General features: G+C 40.6%; 2 protein-coding genes across 3 annotated transcripts; one reads left to right on the forward strand and one right to left on the reverse strand.

Annotated features, from left to right (window-relative positions):
- Positions 1–574: 574 nt before the first annotated feature.
- On the forward strand, positions 575–3,162 carry si:dkey-251i10.3 (uncharacterized protein LOC553498 homolog). 2 transcript variants are annotated; one of them, XM_042001565.1, is made up of 2 exons: positions 575–2,041; positions 2,078–3,162. In XM_042001565.1, exons 1-2 carry the CDS (start codon positions 620–622, stop codon positions 2,936–2,938), a joined length of 2,283 nt encoding a protein of 760 aa, XP_041857499.1. In that variant the 5' UTR covers positions 575–619; the 3' UTR covers positions 2,939–3,162. The 2 variants fall into 2 exon arrangements, with proteins under 2 accessions (XP_041857499.1, XP_041857498.1); XM_042001564.1 differs by having other exon boundaries at positions 575–3,162.
- Positions 3,163–3,619: 457 nt separating this feature from the next.
- LOC121649874 (serine/arginine-rich splicing factor 4-like) lies at positions 3,620–5,496 on the reverse strand. The gene is made up of 5 exons (XM_042000973.1): positions 5,054–5,496; positions 4,706–4,801; positions 4,178–4,525; positions 3,998–4,141; positions 3,620–3,782 (listed from the first exon to the last, which is right to left on the reverse strand). Exons 1-5 carry the CDS (start codon positions 5,383–5,385, stop codon positions 3,620–3,622), a joined length of 1,083 nt encoding a protein of 360 aa, XP_041856907.1. The 5' UTR covers positions 5,386–5,496.
- Positions 5,497–19,866: the final 14,370 nt, after the last annotated feature.

Genomic DNA, 19,866 nt, shown 5'->3' on the forward strand with positions numbered 1-19,866 from the left:
GATGAATATGTATATAATCTAAAAACAATAACAAACCCATTAGACCATCATTTCAGAGAAACATGACCACATTATCAAATGCAGTTAATTTAACATGAAAAGAAACATGTTAAGTAAATTTCTTAGATTTATGAAAAACTAAATGAAAATAGTCACCAGATAAACCTTATTTTATGGGTAAGTTTAATTTCCATAAATGTAAATCTACTAGAGGAAATCTTTCTTGTATTTATTCAGGAATTCAGGCAGGCCATTCACTAAATTAAAGACCGAATCCAAAAGCTATTTACACTCTTACAGCTTATAATAACGTAAATAATTCAATGAGAACAACATTTTCACTTTTTTTTTTCCAACCTAGCGTTTTATTTAAAAATACAGTTTAATATTTTGTCCTTTTTTTTAGCTTTGTCATTATATTTGTCAGTTCTTATTGTTTTCCAGTGTTCAGTCATATTTAATAAAAAAAAACAAAAAAACAAAAGTTCGTTTCAGCAGCAGAAAGGTAGCAAGGACGAAAAACTGATTTTACGACAGTTGAGGTTATGTTACGGTTGCGCTTTGCGACGGCGGTCTAGTTTACGACACACGTGTAGCGTGTTACAGTGTTTACGCCAACATGGTCAGAGTTAGTAAGAAAACGGAGAAGAAAAAGAATTTGGAACAGAACTCCGGTCCGGAGCAGAACCCGGACACCCACGGAAGGTTCGCGGATGAAGATGAGGAGGACAGCAGCGGAGCTGATGAAGATGTCAGCGGTGAGGAAGAGGACGGAGAAGATGACAGAAAGCGGAGGAAGCTGCTGGAGGCTATCAGCGCGCTTGGAGGTCAGAGGAAAAAACCGCTGGCTGAGAGGTCCGAGGCGGCCGTGAACATGTCGGAGTTCACGGTGAGCGCGGAGGGGGAGGCCGGCAGGATGGAGCTGTCCGACCTGATCGGAACCATCCAGACGGCCCCCGGTATGACGGCCCAAAACAGGAAGCAGCTGCGGGGGATGGAGCGGAGTAGGAGGACCATCGAGTGTCCGCTTAGCAAGCAGGACTCAGAGCGGATCCAGAGAGACCTGGCTTTCCAGAAGGCCGCCTCAGCAGTGAGTCGCTGGGGCAGCATCATCACTCAGAGCCGCCGGGCCGAGCAGCTGGTCTTCCCTCTGAACCAAGAGCCCTCCGGACCCAGACCCGTGGAGAAGGTGGTGATGTGCTGGAAGGCTCAGACGCCACTGGAACAGGAAATCTTCAGTCTGCTGGCTGCTAACAAGCAGCCCATCGTCGACCCCATCCTGACCCCCACTGAGGAGGCCTCCCTAAGAGCCATGAGCCTGGAGGACGCCAAGGTCCGCCGGGCCGAGCTCCAGAAGGCCCGGGCCCTGCAGTCTTACTATGAAGCCAAGGCCCGCAGAGAGAGGAAGATCAAGAGCAAAAAGTACCACAAAGTCCAGAACAAGGCCAAGAGGAAGGATTTCCTGAAGCAGTTCGATGAGATGGTGAAGTCGGACCCGGCCGCCGCCGTGGAGGAGCTGAACAAGATGGAGCTGGCCCGGATGCAGGAGAGGATGTCCCTCAAGCACCAGAACAGCGGAAAGTGGGCCAAGTCCAAGGCCATCATGGCCAAATACGACGAGGAGGCCCGCAGAGCCATGCAGCAGCAGCTGGAGGTGAACAAAGACCTGACCCAGAAGATGGTGACCTCCCTGAACCAGGAGGAGGAGGAGGAGGAGGAGGAGGAAGGAGCAGCTGACATGGAGAAGCTGCCAGACTTTGTGAATGATGCAGAGAAAGGACGGGATTCAAACCCGTGGATGAGAGGGAAACTCTCTGAAGAGCCCAAAGAGGAGGAGACGAGTGGAGGCGCTAAGGAGGTGGAGAAGGAGGCTCGTCCAACAGCAGGAGGAGATGAAGAAGAGGAGGAAGAGGAAGGAGAGGAGGAGGTGCTTCTAAGAGAGTTTGACAACAAGAGGAAACTTCGTCAGGAGGCTGACAAAGCAGCAGGAGCGTTTGTGGAAAAGGAGGGGATGGGGGCAGAGGAGGAGGAGATGGAGGAGGCACAGGAGAAGGAGGAAGAGGCGGAGATGGAGGAGGAGCTTTCAGAGTTCACTAAACTTTTTAAGGGAAAAACAAAAAGCCTGAAAGAGACAGAAGCAACGGAAGAAGCCACAACAGCTCAGCTGGAGGAAGGTCTGATGAGGATCAGGACCATGGAGGACATGGAGCTCCTCTCCCAGGACAACTTGGTCACAACCCCCACCACAGAGCACCCCCCCGCCACAGAGCACCCCCCCGCCACAGAGCAGCCGCCCCTCAGAAACAGGAAGAGGAAGAAGAAAGGGATCGAACTGAAAGAAGTCCTCACCAAAGAGACCAAGATCCTCCATGTGCCCCTGTGTCCCACCGTGGAGGACTCGGAGGACAAAGTGAACCAGAGAGGACTCATCAGAGAGGCTTTTGCTGGAGACGATGTCATCTCCGACTTCCTCATGGATAAAAGGAAGCAGGAAGAATTGGGGAAGCCCAAGAGGGTGGACCTGACGCTGCCCGGCTGGGGCGAGTGGGGGGGTCTGGGCGTCAAGCCGTCGAAGGCCAAGCGGCGACGGTTCAGATTCAGGACCGCAGCACCGCCACCCAGAAGGGACCAGCATCTGCCCAGCGTCGTCATCTCGGAGCAGAGGAACAGCTCCCTGAGCCTCCACCAGGTGAACTCTCTGCCCTTCCCCTTCCAGAACCACGCTCAGTTCGAGAGCTCCATCCGGTCCCCGCTGGGCCGGACCTGGAACACGGAGCGCACCGTGAAGAAGGTCACCAAGCCCAGGGTGCTGACCCAGCTGGGTGCCATCATCCAGCCCATGACTGAGGAGGATCTGGAGCGGGACAAGGAGAAGATGTCAGCTGGGAGGAGCCGCAGGCCGGAGTCCAGACCCTCCAGACCCACCAGACGGAAGTGATTCCAGTTCCGACGCGGAGGAACTTTAAAGCGAGATCAGACTGAGACATGAATTAATGTTAATGCGTTTTCTGTGCGGGAGCTTGGGGACATCAGCAGAGCTGCAGAGGCCTGAAGCTGGTCTACCCAGTTCCTTAAAGTCCTGCAGAGTCTTTGATTTGTTCCTCAGTGAACTGAGTAAATCTGGACCTGGTGTGAGAGTTCTAATAAAGCCAAATCTGGAAAGTATCTCAGAGTCAGAGTTTCACGCTGAAGCCGTTTTTTCCAGAAAGTCCCAGACGTGACGTCGGAATCAAAAAGAAACTCCAGATTTATCCGATTTTACCTGAAATGTTCATCAAGACATATTTACACCATTTGTTTTTATTTCTAAACATGACTCATCACCTGAGACCTCAGACCGGGTCTCAAACCTGATCTCAGACCTGGTCTTAGACCTGGGCTCAGACCTGATCCCAGACTTGGTCTCAGACCTGGTCTCAAACTTGCTGTCAGACCTGGTCTAAGAACTGATCTCAGACCGGGTCTCAGACCTGGTCTCAAACTTGGTCTCAGACCTGATCTTAGCCCTGGCCTCAGACCTGATCTCAGATCTAGTCTCAGACCTGTTCTCAGACTTGATCTCAGACCTGTTCTCAGACCTGATCTTAGACCTGGTCTCAGACCTGGTCTCAGACCTGGTCTAAGAACTGATCTCCGACCGGGTCTCAGACCTGGTCTCAAACTTGTTCTCAGACCTGATCTTAGACCTGGCCTTAGACCTGACTTCAGACCTGGTCTCAGATTTGGTCTCAGATCTGGTCTCAGACCTGTTCTCAGACTTGATCTCAGACCTGGTCTTAGACCTGGACTCAGACCTGATCTTAGACCTGGTCTCAAACTTGCTCTCAAACCTGGTCTAAAAACTGATCTCAGACCGAGTCTCAGACCTGGTCTCAAACTTGGACTCAGACCTGATCTTAGACCTGGCCTCAGACCTGGTCTCAGACTTGGTCTCAGACCTGACCTCAGACCTCTTCTCAGCTTGATCTCAGACCTGGTCTCAGATTTGATCTCAGACCTGGTCTCAAACTTGGTCTCAGACCTGATCTCAGACCTGGTCTCAGACTTGGCCTCAGACCTGGTCTCCGACCTGTTCTCAGACTTGGTCTCAGACCTGATCTCAGACTTGGTCTCAGACCTGGTCTCAGGCTTGGTCTCAGACCTGATCTCAGACTTGTTCTCAGATTTGATCTGATACCTGGTCTCAAACTTGATCTTAGACCTGATCTCAGACCTGGTCTCAGACTTGATCTCAGGCCTGGTCTCAGACTTGGTCTCAGACCTGATCTCAGACCTGGTCTTAGACCTGGTCTCAGACTTGGTCTCAGACCTGATCTCAGACTTGGTCTCAGACCTGGTGTCAGATTTGATCTCAGACCTGGTCTCAAACTTGGTCTCAGACCTGATCTCAGACTTGGTCTCAGACCTGTTCTTAGACTTGGACTCAGACCTGATCTTAGACCTGGTCTCAGACCTGGTCTCAGACTTGGTCTCAGATTTGATCTCAGACCTGGTCTCAAACTTGGTCTCAGACCTGATCTCAGACCTGGCTTCAGACCTGGTCTCAAACTTGGTCTGAGACCTGGTCTTAGACCTGGCCTCAGACCTGGCCTCAGACTTGGTCTCAGACCTGGTCTCAAACTTGGTCTCAGACCTGGTATCAGATTTGGTCTCAGACCAGGTCTCAAACTTGGTCTTAGACCTGATCTTAGACCTGGCCTCAGACCTGATCTTAGACCTGGCCTCAGACCTGTTCTCAGACCTGATCTCAGACCGGGTCTCAGACCTGGTCTCAGACCTGGTCTTAGACCTGGTCTCAGACCTGATCTCAGACATGATCTTAGAATTGATCTCAGACCTGGTCTTAGACCTGGCTTCAGACCTGGTCTCAGACCTGGCCTCAGACTTGATCTTAGACCTGATCTCAGACCTGGTCTCAGACCTGAGCTCAGGCCTGGCCTCAGACCTGGTCTCAGACCTGGTCTCAAACTTGGTCTTAGACCTGGCCTCAGACCTGGTCTCAGACCTGTTCTCAGACCTGATCTCAGACCGGGTCTCAGACCTGGTCTCAAACTTGGTCTCAGACCTGGTCTTAGACCTGGCCTCAGACCTGATCTCAGACATGGTCTCAGACATGATCTTAGAATTGATCTCAGACCTGGTCTTAGACCTGGCCTCAGACTTGGTCTCAGACCTGATCTTAGACCTGATCTCAGACCTGGTCTTAGACCTGGCTTCAGACTTGGTCTCAAACCTGATCTCAGACTTGGTCTCAGACCTGATCTCAGACTTGGTCTCAGATTTGATCTCAGACCTGGTCTCAAACTTGGTCTCAGACTTGGTCTCAGACCTGGTCTCAGACCATGAGGATGATGAAGAAACTTCTCTGTGTAAATTCGAGGTCATGCTTCACGTGATGCGTTCAGGTTCGCCTCAGTGAGATCAAAACCCCCCTGTTGCCTTCTAGTGTATCATCGTTAACTTCCGGAAATGATCATGAAAACTTTTCTCTACCTGGAAATAAAAGTCAGTAAATATTTATTTGCAAATTCTAATATTTTATTTGGAGGTAGAGGTCATGAAGGATGATGTTTAGACATTTTATTCTCAGTTTGTCGTTAAAATCTAGAAGATCAAACTAAACACATTCTAGTTTGGAAGACAAGAAAGTAAATATTTCTGCGTTTTTGTATCAACAACCAAATAAAAAAAACACCGCATCTTTTAAACTATTATTAGTTTAAATCAAAAACTAATATTAGCTCATTATTTAAACGATCACCATCACCTTATTTCTGCAGATCTCCAGTTCTGTCATTTGTTCAACCTTTTATTTCTCCAAAGACTGACTGCACACGCGTGTTAAAACCCAATGGCTTAAAGTGGAGTTATATCTAGTTGATTGTACAGTTTAGTGCTAGAATCAGGTCCAACGTGATCCACTTGACCGAGCCCCTATCTGAGATCAGATCCTCTGGATGGACCCGCCTCAGCAGCGTGGTGGAAACTGGGATCCGACGGCGTCGTCCTGGTGGGTTTTCATCATTTTAAGGCGATTCTGGTGCACCCTGGTCACACTTCGTTCAGCAGCTGCTGTCGGACTTCCTCCTCTCTCCCGTGGCTGATGTTCAATACATTTGTAAGAGCATGCAGCAGTGTCTGAAAGAAAAGCCATTACAGTTGGGTTAAACCTTCACACATGGGTGAGAGTGCATACTTTGGCACCTGACGTCTCTGTATTTCACCTGATAGACACTCTATTAAGCTGAGGGATGCAGTAATGGACTATGCATCAGTTCAGGTAATGGTTGTCAGCCTGAGTGCCCAGGAGGCAGTGAAGGGGTTCCATTAGAAACCTTATAGTTACTAAATCAGTCATCCTCCACCTTCTTCTCCACCGAACCTCTTCTTTGGGGCAATTACTACAGCTTCATACAGCTCTGAGCTGGATGTGTAAGTCACAGCTGCTTTTTCTCCGCGTTTATGAAATCCACTCAGATATTTATTCAAAGACGAGGAAGCGTACAGAGCGAGCAGACCGGGAGCGTTCACGCCTGCTTTCTCATCTGATTGTGGTTGTCGGCCATGTTGACTCGTCATGCAGAGCAGCGTCGCCTAACTGGCTTTTCTCTGCACACATCAGTAACTGTTGAAGGAGGCAGTTTTCTTTGTCACTTTCCTGGGAAGTGTGTGTGTGTGTGCGTGTGGAGGAAGCCATTTCCTGTTGTAGTCCACGGCCCAGCTCCACTCCCACCCTGACAGGTGTAAGATTAACTCAGTTAGGTGCAGAGCTGCTCATGCACACCAAATTAAATTAATGGAACAAATTTCCCTCCTAATTAAGATGAAAATACGTGTCAGTTGTAACCTTGCTGAACACTAATTATGTACAAATGATTTATCATCTGTTTCGTCCTGAATAGCAATGGGCTCACCTCTCTGATAGCCCGGCTGCCTGTTAAGAGATGCTTCCTGATTAACAGTGACAGGTTGTGCTGCGGAGAAGCTGGAGAGCCAATCAGCTGCAGCCAGAGCTCAGACTCTCCTCCCCTCCATTAACCTCCACTGAGTGTGCAGCTGAGCATCACCAGGCCTCAGCTCTCCTTCTTGGATCTTTCCTCAGAATGAAAATAAAGTGCACAAGGAGAGATGTGAGGTGGAGGCGTAACTGATGGAGGCAAGCCAGCCGCTGAATCCCACCTAAGACTGGATTAGTTTGGGCCTCATTCCTAGATTACTCATTCCTAGATTACTTTACTCATTCCTAGTTTACTTTACTCATTCCCAGGATTACTTTACTCATTCATAGATTACTTTACTCATTCCCAGGATTACTTTACTCATTCATAGATTACTTTACTCATTCCCAGGATTACTTTACTCATTCATAGATTACATTACTCATTCCTAGGATTACATTACTCATTCCTAAACTACTCATTCCTAGATTACTTTACCTCTTTCGTAGGATTACTTTACTCATTCCTAGTTTACTTTACTCTTTCCTAGATTACTTTACCCATTCCTAGATTACTTTACCTCTTTCCTAGATTACTTTACCCATTCCTAGGATTACTTTACTCATTCCTAGTTTACTTTACTCATTCCCAGGATTACTTTACTCATTCATAGATTACTTTACTCATTCCCAGGATTACTTTACTCATTCATAGATTACTTTACTCATTCCCAGGATTACTTTACTCATTCATAGATTACATTACTCATTCCTAGGATTACATTACTCATTCCTAGACTACTCATTCCTAGATTACTTTACCTCTTTCGTAGGATTACTTTACTCATTCCTAGTTTACTTTACTCTTTCCTAGACTACTTTACTCATTCATAGGATTACTTTACTCATTCCTAGTTTTGTTTACTCATTCCCAGGATTACTTTACTCATTCATAGATTACTCATTCCTAGATTACTTTACCTCTTTCGTAGGATTACTTTACTCATTCCTAGTTTACTTTACTCTTTCCTAGACTACTTTACTCATTCATAGGATTACTTTACTCATTCCTAGGATTACTTTACTCATTCCTAGTTTACTTTACTCTTTCCTAGACTACTTTACTCATTCATAGGATTACTTTACTCATTCATAGGATTACTTTACTCATTCCTAGATTACTCATTCCTAGATTACTTTACCTCTTTCGTAGGATTACTTTACTCATTCCTAGTTTACTTTACTCTTTCCTAGACTACTTTACTCATTCATAGGATTACTTTACTCATTCCTAGGATTACTTTACTCATTCCTAGATTACTTTACTCATTCCTAGGATTACTTTACTCTTTCCTAGACTACTTTACTCATTCCTAGATTACTTTACTCATTCCTACGATTACTTTATTCATTCATAGATTACTTTACTCTTTCCTAGACTACTTTACTCATTCATAGGATTACTTTACTCATTCCTAGATTACTTTACTCATTCCTACGATTACTTTATTCATTCATAGATTACTTTACTCTTTCCTAGACTACTTTACTCATTCATAGGATTACTTTACTCATTCCTAGGATTACTTTACTCTTTCCTAGACTACTTTACTCATTCCTAGGATTACTTTACTCATTCCTAGATTACTTTACTCATTCCTACGATTACTTTATTCATTCATAGATTACTTTACTCTTTCCTAGACTACTTTACTCATTCATAGGATTACTTTACTCATTCCTAGGATTACTTTACTCTTTCCTAGACTACTTTACTCATTCCTAGGATTACTTTACTCATTCCTAGATTACTTTACTCATTCCTAGGATTACTTTATTCATTCATAGATTACTTTACTCATTCCTAGACTACTTTACTCATTTCTAGGATTACTTTATTCATTCATAGATTACTTTACTCTTTCCTAGACTACTTTACTCATTCCTAGGATTACTTTATTCATTCATAGATTACTTTACTCATTCCTAGACTACTTTACTCATTTCTAGGATTACTTTATTCATTCATAGATTACTTTACTCTTTCCTAGACTACTTTACTCATTCCTAGGATTACTTTATTCATTCATAGATTACTTTACTCATTCCTAGACTACTTTACTCATTTCTAGGATTACTTTATTCATTCATAGATTACTTTACTCTTTCCTAGACTACTCTACTCATTCGTAGGAATTGAAAGAGGAGGTTAAAGGTTTTTGCTGGATCAGAAGAACAAGTTTGTGTTTCGGCAGCTACAGTGTGTCACCAGCAGGTGCTGCACTAAGTTAAGTGTGATGAAAACCATCTGAGAGCTGCTGCGCCTCTGCAAGATCCAAATAAACCTGATGGGACTCTACCATTTTATTTCCTTGTGCCTTTAAGAATAAATATATGTGAATAAGCAGCAGCTGTAATTTACATTACAATCAGTCCCCTGTGCAGCGAGGACACACCGTCCAATCTGTAATCATTGTTCAGCAGACCCGCTCACAGGGGATGTAGCCCGTTTTCTCATTATCATTCAATATGCTGCACACATGCTGGCCAAGCTTCCCGTGTGCTGCCAGAAACAGGTCATTTGCATTTTGTTCTCATCGTCCCAACCGTGTGTGGACAGTGATGCATCACTGGACCGAGATCTTGGTCCTGCTGCTGATGGAGAAGAAGCTCAGGTTCCTCTCTGCAGCCGTCTGTGTCGCCGTGTTGACTGTCTTTTGTGGGTCTGGTGTGTTTATCTGACACAGTTTGCTCGGTGTGTGTTTCATTGTTGTGGTAAATGTCAGCGCCGGTACCAGGGGATCTACCTGGATTCTCCACCTCGTTTCTCCTCTCTGGCTGCAGCAGAGCTGATGTACATCCAGAATCCGTGGAGCACACAGACGGAGGATGGAAAGGTCGTAATGTAGCAGCCTTGTTCAGGAGGAGCTGTTCATTCATACGTTTCTGTCTTTAATCCCTCTGGGTCACTTTCAGGTCGTTAGAGGAGAAAAAATCCTCCCACAAACTGCTGTAAAACATGACAGCCATCCATTTTTTCCCTTTTTTGGCTCAAATCTTTCAATAAATTCAGGACTAATATGTAGTTATTGAAATTATTTTAACCCTTTAAATATAATTTCTGTGATTTGATGTCAGTGTTTTATGGAAAGAAAACATAAAAAACTAGTTGCTTTACATATAATAGATTTTTGATGGCTGGGGATTTTATTTAAAGATTAGTCATAAATATACTAGAAATCAGGGGCAAAATTCCAGTTTCATTGTGGGTGGGGGCTCATTTGTAACTTGCCTTGCAGGGTTGATCCTCAGCATCTTAAATACTGTTATTAAACTAATGATAGTAGTTCTAGCATGGCTCTGTATTAGTCCATATTGTAAATTCTGTTTTTAGGCTTTTCTATGATCAACCTCCACATCAGGTGGAAGGAGGCGTCCAGAGACATGATGTTAGGTAAACAGGTCTCGCTTGTAATGAGACTGTGTGTCTCAACGGGGCTGCCAGTATAAATAAAGGTTAATATAATAATAAATAATAATACACCTTTATGACCACATCTAACAGAATTTCTGTTCTAACTTCCACTATAGTCCATCAACGTAGCTTTACAAGAAACTGAAGCTCAAGAAAAGCTCCACAACCATAAAGGAAAAACCTTCTAGAATAACCCAATCACATCAAACTACTTTTCAAAAATATACATTTATTGTTGTGCCAGCAAACAAAAATACAACTATAACTACACCACAAAATATGGCAACTTAAACGTGCAGTACAGCCCTTATACGTTTAAATTCTACCTTGTAGGTCTGGAAATAAAACGTTTACCATCCATTTATCTGCTGTATGTCTGATCCATCTGTCTGGTTGTGGAAAACTAACGCTGGCTCTCTGTGCTCAGCTGACTGGACTTTGCCTGATGAACCCACCATGAAACATTTACTAAACATTTCATTCCTCTCTTATGAACATCTTCATCACAAAGCTCTGATTTTACTTTATTGGTTTCTCTTTTTCCTACCATTTCAGCCGACCTGGCTGGCTAACAATCAGACACACACACACACACACACACACACACACACACACACACACACACACACACACACACACACACACACACACACACACACACACACATACAGTAGACATCGTCATCAACACACCCCCATTAATAAACTAAAATAAAGCTTATATGCATAACTGTCCAAGATTTATTTTTCCAAAGAAGCAGAGAAATGTTTTGTAATATGTTTTATTTAACAATTAAAACTGAACAATCTTTGACTTTAAAGGAAATGAGAAATCTGTCAGCTAAGTCGTGGTGATACCAGCTTACAAAATAATAAAATTCTGGCATCAAATAGTCTAGCAACGTTACGTAGAGTTCTTTGAAATACCGCTAGTCTTCGACTGATGTGTACCATCTGCCTTTGCTCTTGTATCAGGATTTCTATTTCAGGTTTGTACAAACTTGCCCTGAATACACACCTCACACTCTTGCTCAGGTCTAATCTGCATAGCATTAACCACATTTTACAGTCTTATTATGTCCTCATAGTTGCAGTGGCCTAGCATCTCATGCCACGTCTGCGTGTCGCAGCAGGTGTTACACTCATCATCATCCTCAGCTTCAGTTTGCAAATAACATAACTCGCCACATCACGAATGTTAAAGTTAGTGCCGTCTTTGTGGGCTAACATGTCTGCTTGAAAGTGACTGCTGCTAATGCGGTGGCTGACTTTACTGAAGATGTCCTGAGGATATGACGGAATAAACAACGCGTTTCTCGGCGTGGCTTTGCGTCGCTGCCCCGTGCTGTCGATCAGGAACGTCTTTGCATTAGGAACCATCTGCCAACGCCATGCGTCTGCTGCTTGAACGCATCATCGCAGCTGTGGAATTTGGTTGCATCATTAATGGTGTGTGAGGTAGCTGCAGTGTCCACCATCAGGCCTCGGTCCTTAGTGCTGCGTGCTGGCTGCTGATGTCTGATCCTGAAGGCTTGAGCTTCCGCTGCAGCTCCAGATCCGTTGCTGCTCTCATCTGCGACTTTCCCGCTCCATCCGGTCTGTTTTTGTGTCTACATGTGGTATCGGTGTGTATTGCTTTTGCATGACGTCTTCTGCACCACGTCTTCCATTGGCATGCTTTTGCTCGGTGACCCTTTGTTCCACACTTGAAGCATACAATGTCAGCATTGGTAAATGGTAAATGGTCCGTATTTATATAGCGCTTTTTCTGTACCAGGATACCCAAAGCGCTTTACAGTATACAGCACATTCACCCATTCACACACACATTCACACACTGATGGCGGAAGCTGCCATGCAAGGCGCTCGACCACGACCCATCAGGAGCAACTAGGGGTTCGGTGTCTTGCCCAAGGACACCTCGACATGAACACGACTTGGCCGAGGATCGAACCGGCAACCCTCGGGTTACAAGACGACCGCTCTACCTTGCTGAGCCACGCCGCCCCTCTAGCATTGCTATTGTCTCTGCTTTGTGTACTTGACCTGGCGTGCCCTCGTCCGGTTCGTGCCACAGTCCTCATTACATTGTGACTGGATTCCGCCACGTTTTAATTTTCCTTTTCTATAAAACTTCGCAGTTCTCTTTTGAACTCAGGAAACATTATGTTGTCTTTACTGTGTGCCTCTTGTATTGCAAATGGTTTAAAACTTTCAGACAGTCCTTTTAAAGTCAAGCTGTTGCTGTTGCGTAGTGCCATTATGGCGGTCTCCTCCCCGATGATGTAATCTGTAACATCATCGCTCCTCTTCTGAAGCCATGTCAGCGTGGTGTACAGGTTGATAATGCGGGGCTTTCCTCTCTGTTGTAGTACTCCCTTAATATTTTCAGTGTCTTTCTTCCATTATTGGGTGAATCTCTCAGAATTAATGACAGGCCCATATCATCCAGAACTCAGCGTCTGCGTCAGCATTTTTCTTACCGTCTGCTGCTGCTCGGTTTCGTCATTGGGTTCTCGTCTCATCTCCGTCAAATGTAAGTCGAGGCAACCTGCTAGCTCCTCATTTATCCATGATGCTATCTAGCCGTTAGCACGCTATCCATCGGGACTTTCGATTGGAGATAAAACTTTGGAAAAAAAAATCTTTGAGTTGCTCCTGGGCCCATAACCTGCTGATCTTTGCAGCCTCACCCAGAGAACCCAGAGAAATACTGTAACGGAGGCAATGGTCTCCTGCAGCTTCGTTGGGGTGCTCTGAACACATTCTAACAAAGCTAAGTTCTCGCTTACTAAGAAAACCACACTTCAGGGACAGGATGCGTCCCCGATGTTTGGGTAGCAGTTATTGCTTCTCAGTGAGTAATCATACATTCCTACAGTACTCAAACGGAAATCTCTTAACAAGGGGGTCATAATCTTTCAACAATTAAATAACATGTTTTATGTTTACAATTTGCACTGCTTCTGTTGTGCTGTATAGAACATTACTATATTATTTTTTAAATAATTATTTGTGTTTATAATGATTTGTAACACAACCAGAACAGAGACCATAAAATGAGGGGAAAATGACCTGAAAGGACAAAAACATCCATAATGACCTACAAAGGTTAACCAGAAAAATTCTCCTTCTCTGCAGCAGGCAGAAATGTTCGAGCTCTGCCTCCAACTTCAGGCAGATTTGGTGCTGCAGCCATTTTCTGCTGCTGCTCCCATTTCAAGCCTCCATCTCCCTGCCATCGGAGCTGTTATTGGTGGATCCATCAGAGAGGGGAGGGGGTTAGAGGTTAATCACAGACAACAGAGAGGTCACAGGGCCGCGGTGCTTCAATGGGGCCAACATTTACAGCGAGGGCCTGGCTCCACCCCTCCATCAGCATCCACAACCACCACCCATCGCCACACGCCATCACTCACGCTTCCTCTGAAGGAGCTGACAGCGGCCTGATAATGAAAAGCTCCTCAGTGCTCGGCGCAGGCAGGATGATGAATTGTATCCCTGGCTGCTCTCCAGCTGAGTCAGGGGTCTCCAAGTGGCCCCTAACTGCTAATTGAAAGCCCCCATGCCCTCGTCTTTCCTACCAGACCTCCTTTATCCCTCTAATTATTGGGGTTAAGTGACTGTCCCACAGGACCACAGAACCTGGTCTCATCAGATAATAAACAAAGACGAGCAGCCGGAAGCTCAGGACAGGAACCAGGTCAGAGTCCTCGGAGGGCCCAGAAACTGGTGTGTTCTCACATGAATAACATGTCAGAAACATGTTTGTAATACTTCCCGTAAACAAATCCACTTTATTAACACCAACAAATCCTGTTCATAAAAAAATAAGAAATCTACTTTATTAACACCAACAAATCCACTTTATTAACACCAACAAATTTACTTTATTAACACCAACAAATTCACTTTATTAACACCAACAAATCCTGTTCATAAAAAACAACAAATCTACTTTATTAACATCAACAAATCGGCATTATTAACACCAACAAATCCACATTATTAACACCAACAAATCCACTTTATTAACACCAACAAATCCACTTTATTAACACCAACAAATCCATGTTATTAACACCAACAAATCCACTTTATTAACACCAACAAATCCTCTTTATTAACACCAACAAATCCACATTATTAACACCAACAAATCTACTTTATTAACACCAACAAATCCACTTTATTAACACCAACAAATCCATGTTATTAACACCAACAAATCCACTTTATTAACACCAACAAATCCTCTTTATTAACACCAACAAATCCACATTATTAACACCAACAAATCTACTTTATTAACACCAACAAATCCACTTCATTAAAACCAACAAATCCTGTTCATAAAAACAACAAATCCACTTTATCAACACCAACAAATCCTGTTCATAAAAAACAACAAATCCACTTTATTAACACCAACAAATCTACTTTATTAACACCAACAAATCCACTTTATTAACACCAACAAATCCACATTATTAACACCAACAAATCCACTTTATTAACACCAACAAATCCACTTTATTAACACCAACAAATCCACTTTATTAACACCAACAAATCCATGTTATTAACACCAACAAATCTACTTTATTAACACCAACAAATCCACTTTATTAACACCAACAAATCCACATTATTAACAACAACAAATCTACTTTATTAACACCAACAAATCCACTTTATTAACACAAACAAATCTACTTTATTAACACCAACAAATCCACTTTATAAACACCAACAAATCCACATTATTAACACCGACAAATCTACTTTATTAACACCAACAAATCCACTTTATCAACACCAACAAATCCTGTTCATAAAAACAACAAATCCACTTTATTAACACCAACAAATCCACTTTATTAACACCAACAAATCCACATTATTAACACCAACAGATCTACTTTATTAACACCAACAAATCCACTTTATCAACTCCAACAAATCCTGTTCATAAAAAACAACAAATCCACTTTATTAACACCAACAAATCCTCTTTATTAACACCAACAAATCCACATTATTAACACCAACAAATCTACTTTATTAACACCAACAAATCCACTTTATTAACACCAACAAATCCTGTTCATAAAAAACAACAAATCCACTTTATTAACACCAACAAATCCACATTATTAACACCAACAAATCCACTTTATTAACACCAACAAATCCACTTTATAAACTTTATAAACATCAACAAATCCACTTTATTAACACCAACAAAGTCACTTTATAAACTTTATTAACACCAACAAATCCACTTTATTAACACCAACAAATCCACTTTATTAACACCAACAAATCTATTTTATTAACTTTATTAACACCAACAAATCCACTTTATTAACACCAACAAATCTACTTTATTAACACCAACAAATCCATGTTATTAACACCAACAAATCCACTTTATTAACACCAACAAATCCTCTTTATTAACACCAACAAATCCACATTATTAACACCAACAAATCTACTTTATTAACACCAACAAATCCACTTCATTAACACCAACAAATCCTGTTCATAAAAACAACAAATCCACTTTATCACACCAACAAAATCCTGTTCATAAAAAACAACAAATCCACTTTATTAACACCAACAAATCTACTTTATTAACACCAACAAATCCACTTTATTAACACCAACAAATCCACATTATTAACACCAACAAATCCACTTTATTAACACCAACAAATCCACTTTATTAACACCAACAAATCCACTTTATTAACACCAACAAATCCATGTTATTAACACCAACAAATCCACTTTATTAACACCAACAAATCCACTTTATTAACACCAACAAATCCACATTATTAACAACAACAAATCTACTTTATTAACACCAACAAATCCACTTTATTAACACAAACAAATCTACTTTATTAACACCAACAAATCCACTTTATAAACACCAACAAATCCACATTATTAACACCGACAAATCTACTTTATTAACACCAACAAATCCACTTTATCAACACCAACAAATCCTGTTCATAAAAAACAACAAATCCACTTTATTAACACCAACAAATCCACTTTATTAACACCAACAAATCCACATTATTAACACCAACAGATCTACTTTATTAACACCAACAAATCCACTTTATCAACACCAACAAATCCTGTTCATAAAAAACAACAAATCCACTTTATTAACACCAACAAATCCTCTTTATTAACACCAACAAATCCACATTATTAACACCAACAAATCTACTTTATTAACACCAACAAATCCACTTTATTAACACCAACAAATCCTGTTCATAAAAAACAACAAATCCACTTTATTAACACCAACAAATCCACATTATTAACACCAACAAATCCACTTTATTAACACCAACAAATCCACTTTATAAACTTCATAAACATCAACAAATCCACTTTATTAACACCAACAAAGTCACTTTATAAACTTTATTAACACCAACAAATCCACTTTATTAACACCAACAAATCCACTTTATTAACACCAACAAATCTACTTTATTAACTTTATTAACACCAACAAATCCACTTTATTAACACCAACAAATCTACTTTATTAACACCAACAAATCTACTTTATTAACACCAACAAATCCACTAGATGAACTTTATTAACACCAACCAATCCACTTTATTAACACCAACAAATCCACTTTATAAACTTTATTAACACCAACAAATCCACTTTATTAACACCAACAAATCCACATTTTAACACCAACAAATCCACGTTTTAACACCAACAAATCCACTAGATGAACTTTATTAACACCAACAAATCCACTTTATAAACTTTATTAACACCAACAAATCCACTAGATGAACTTTATTAACACCAGCAAATCCACTAGATAAACTTTATTAACATCAACAAATCCACTTTATTAACACCAACAAATCCACTAGATAAACTTTATTAACACCAACAAATCCACTTTATAAACTTTATTAACACCAACAAATCCACTAGATGAACTTTATTAACACCAACAAATCCACTAGATAAACTTTATTAACACCAACAAATCCACTTTATTAACACCAACAAATCCTTTTTATTAACACCAACAAATCCTCTTTATTAACACCAACAAATCCACTTCATTAACACCAACAAATCCACTAGATGAACTTTATTAACACCAACAAATCCACTTCATAAACTTTATTAACACCAACAAATCCACTTTATTAACACCAACAAATCCACTAGATAAACTTTATTAACACCAACAAATCCACTTTATAAACTTTATTAACACCAACAAATCCACTAGATGAACTTTATTAACACCAACAAATCCACTAGATAAACTTTATTAACACCAACAAATCCACTTTATTAACACCAACAAATCCACTTCATTAACACCAACAAATCCACTTTATAAACTTTATTAACACCAACAAATCCACTAGATGAACTTCATTAACACCAACAAATCCACTTCATAAACTTTATTAACACCAACAAATCCTCTTTATTAACACCAACAAATCCACATTATTAACACCAACAAATCTACTTTATTAACACCAACAAATCCACTTTATTAACACCAACAAATCCATGTTATTAACACCAACAAATCCACTTTATTAACACCAACAAATCCTCTTTATTAACACCAACAAATCCTCATTATTAACACCAACAAATCTACTTTATTAACACCAACAAATCCACTTCATTAACACCAACAAATCCTGTTCATAAAAACAACAAATCCACTTTATCAACACCAACAAATCCTGTTCATAAAAAACAACAAATCCACTTTATTAACACCAACAAATCTACTTTATTAACACCAACAAATCCACTTTATTAACACCAACAAATCCACATTATTAACACCAACAAATCCACTATATTAACACCAACAAATCCACTTTATTAACACCAACAAATCCACTTTATTAACACCAACAAATCCATGTTATTAACACCAACAAATCCACTTTATTAACACCAACAAATCCACTTTATTAACACCAACAAATCCACATTATTAACAACAACAAATCTACTTTATTAACACCAACAAATCCACTTCATTAACACAAACAAATCTACTTTATTAACACCAACAAATCCACTTTATAAACACCAACAAATCCACATTATTAACACTGACAAATCTACTTTATTAACACCAACAAATCCACTTTATCAACACCAACAAATCCTGTTCATAAAAAACAACAAATCCACTTTATTAACACCAACAAATCCACATTATTAACACCAACAAATCTACTTTATTAACACCAACAAATCCACTTTATTAACACCAACAAATCCTGTTCATAAAAAACAACAAATCCACTTTATTAACACCAACAAATCCACATTATTAACACCAACAAATCCACTTCATTAACACCAACAAATCCACTTTATAAACTTTATAAACATCAACAAATCCACTTTATTAACACCAACAAAGTCACTTTATAAACTTTATTAACACCAACAAATCCACTTTATTAACACCAACAAATCCACTTTATTAACACCAACAAATCTACTTTATTAACTTTATTAACACCAACAAATCCACTTTATTAACACCAACAAATCTACTTTATTAACACCAACAAATCTACTTTATTAACACCAACAAATCCACTAGATGAACTTTATTAACACCAACCAATCCACTTTATTAACACCAACAAATCCACTTTATAAACTTTATTAACACCAACAAATCCACTTTATTAACACCAACAAATCCACGTTTTAACACCAACAAATCCACGTTTTAACACCAACAAATCCACTAGATGAACTTTATTAACACCAACAAATCCACTTTATAAACTTTATTAACACCAACAAATCCACTAGATGAACTTTATTAACACCAGCAAATCCACTAGATAAACTTTATTAACACCAACAAATCCACTTTATTAACACCAACAAATCCACTAGATAAACTTTATTAACACCAACAAATCCACTAGATGAACTTTATTAACACCAAGAAATCCACTTTATAAACTTTATTAACACCAACCAATCCACTAGATGAACATTATTAACACCAGCAAATCCACTAGATAAACTTTATTAACATCAACAAATCCACTTTATTAACACCAACAAATCCACTACATAAACTTTATTAACACCAACAAATCCACTTTATAAACTTTATTAACACCAACAAATCCACTAGATGAACTTTATTAACACCAACAAATCCACTAGATAAACTTTATTAACACCAACAAATCCACTTTATTAACACCAACAAATCCTTTTTATTAACACCAACAAATCCTCTTTATTAACACCAACAAATCCACTTCATTAACACCAACAAATCCACTTTATAAACTTTATTAACACCAACAAATCCACTAGATGAACTTTATTAACACCAACAAATCCACTTCATAAACTTTATTAA

This window comes from Melanotaenia boesemani, chromosome 12 (genome assembly GCF_017639745.1).
Source record: "Melanotaenia boesemani isolate fMelBoe1 chromosome 12, fMelBoe1.pri, whole genome shotgun sequence".
Lineage (NCBI taxonomy): Eukaryota > Metazoa > Chordata > Actinopteri > Atheriniformes > Melanotaeniidae > Melanotaenia > Melanotaenia boesemani.

Excerpts from the sequence above, each read along its gene's own strand:
- si:dkey-251i10.3 (XM_042001564.1), top strand. The coding sequence starts at position 620 with ATGGTCAGAGTTAGTAAGAAAACGGAGAAGAAAAAGAATTTGGAACAG.
- LOC121649874 (XM_042000973.1), bottom strand. The coding sequence starts at position 5,385 with ATGACCTCGAATTTACACAGAGAAGTTTCTTCATCATCCTCATGGTCT. Across the intron at positions 4,526-4,705 it reads GAGGCCAGGTCTAAGATCAG|GTCTGAGATCAGGTCTGAGA; the intron begins GTCTGAGGCCAG and ends GTCTGAAGCCAG. Across the intron at positions 3,783-3,997 it reads GAGACCAAGTTTGAGACCAG|GTCTAAGACCAGGTCTGAGA; the intron begins GTCTGAGATCAA and ends GTCTGAGTCCAG.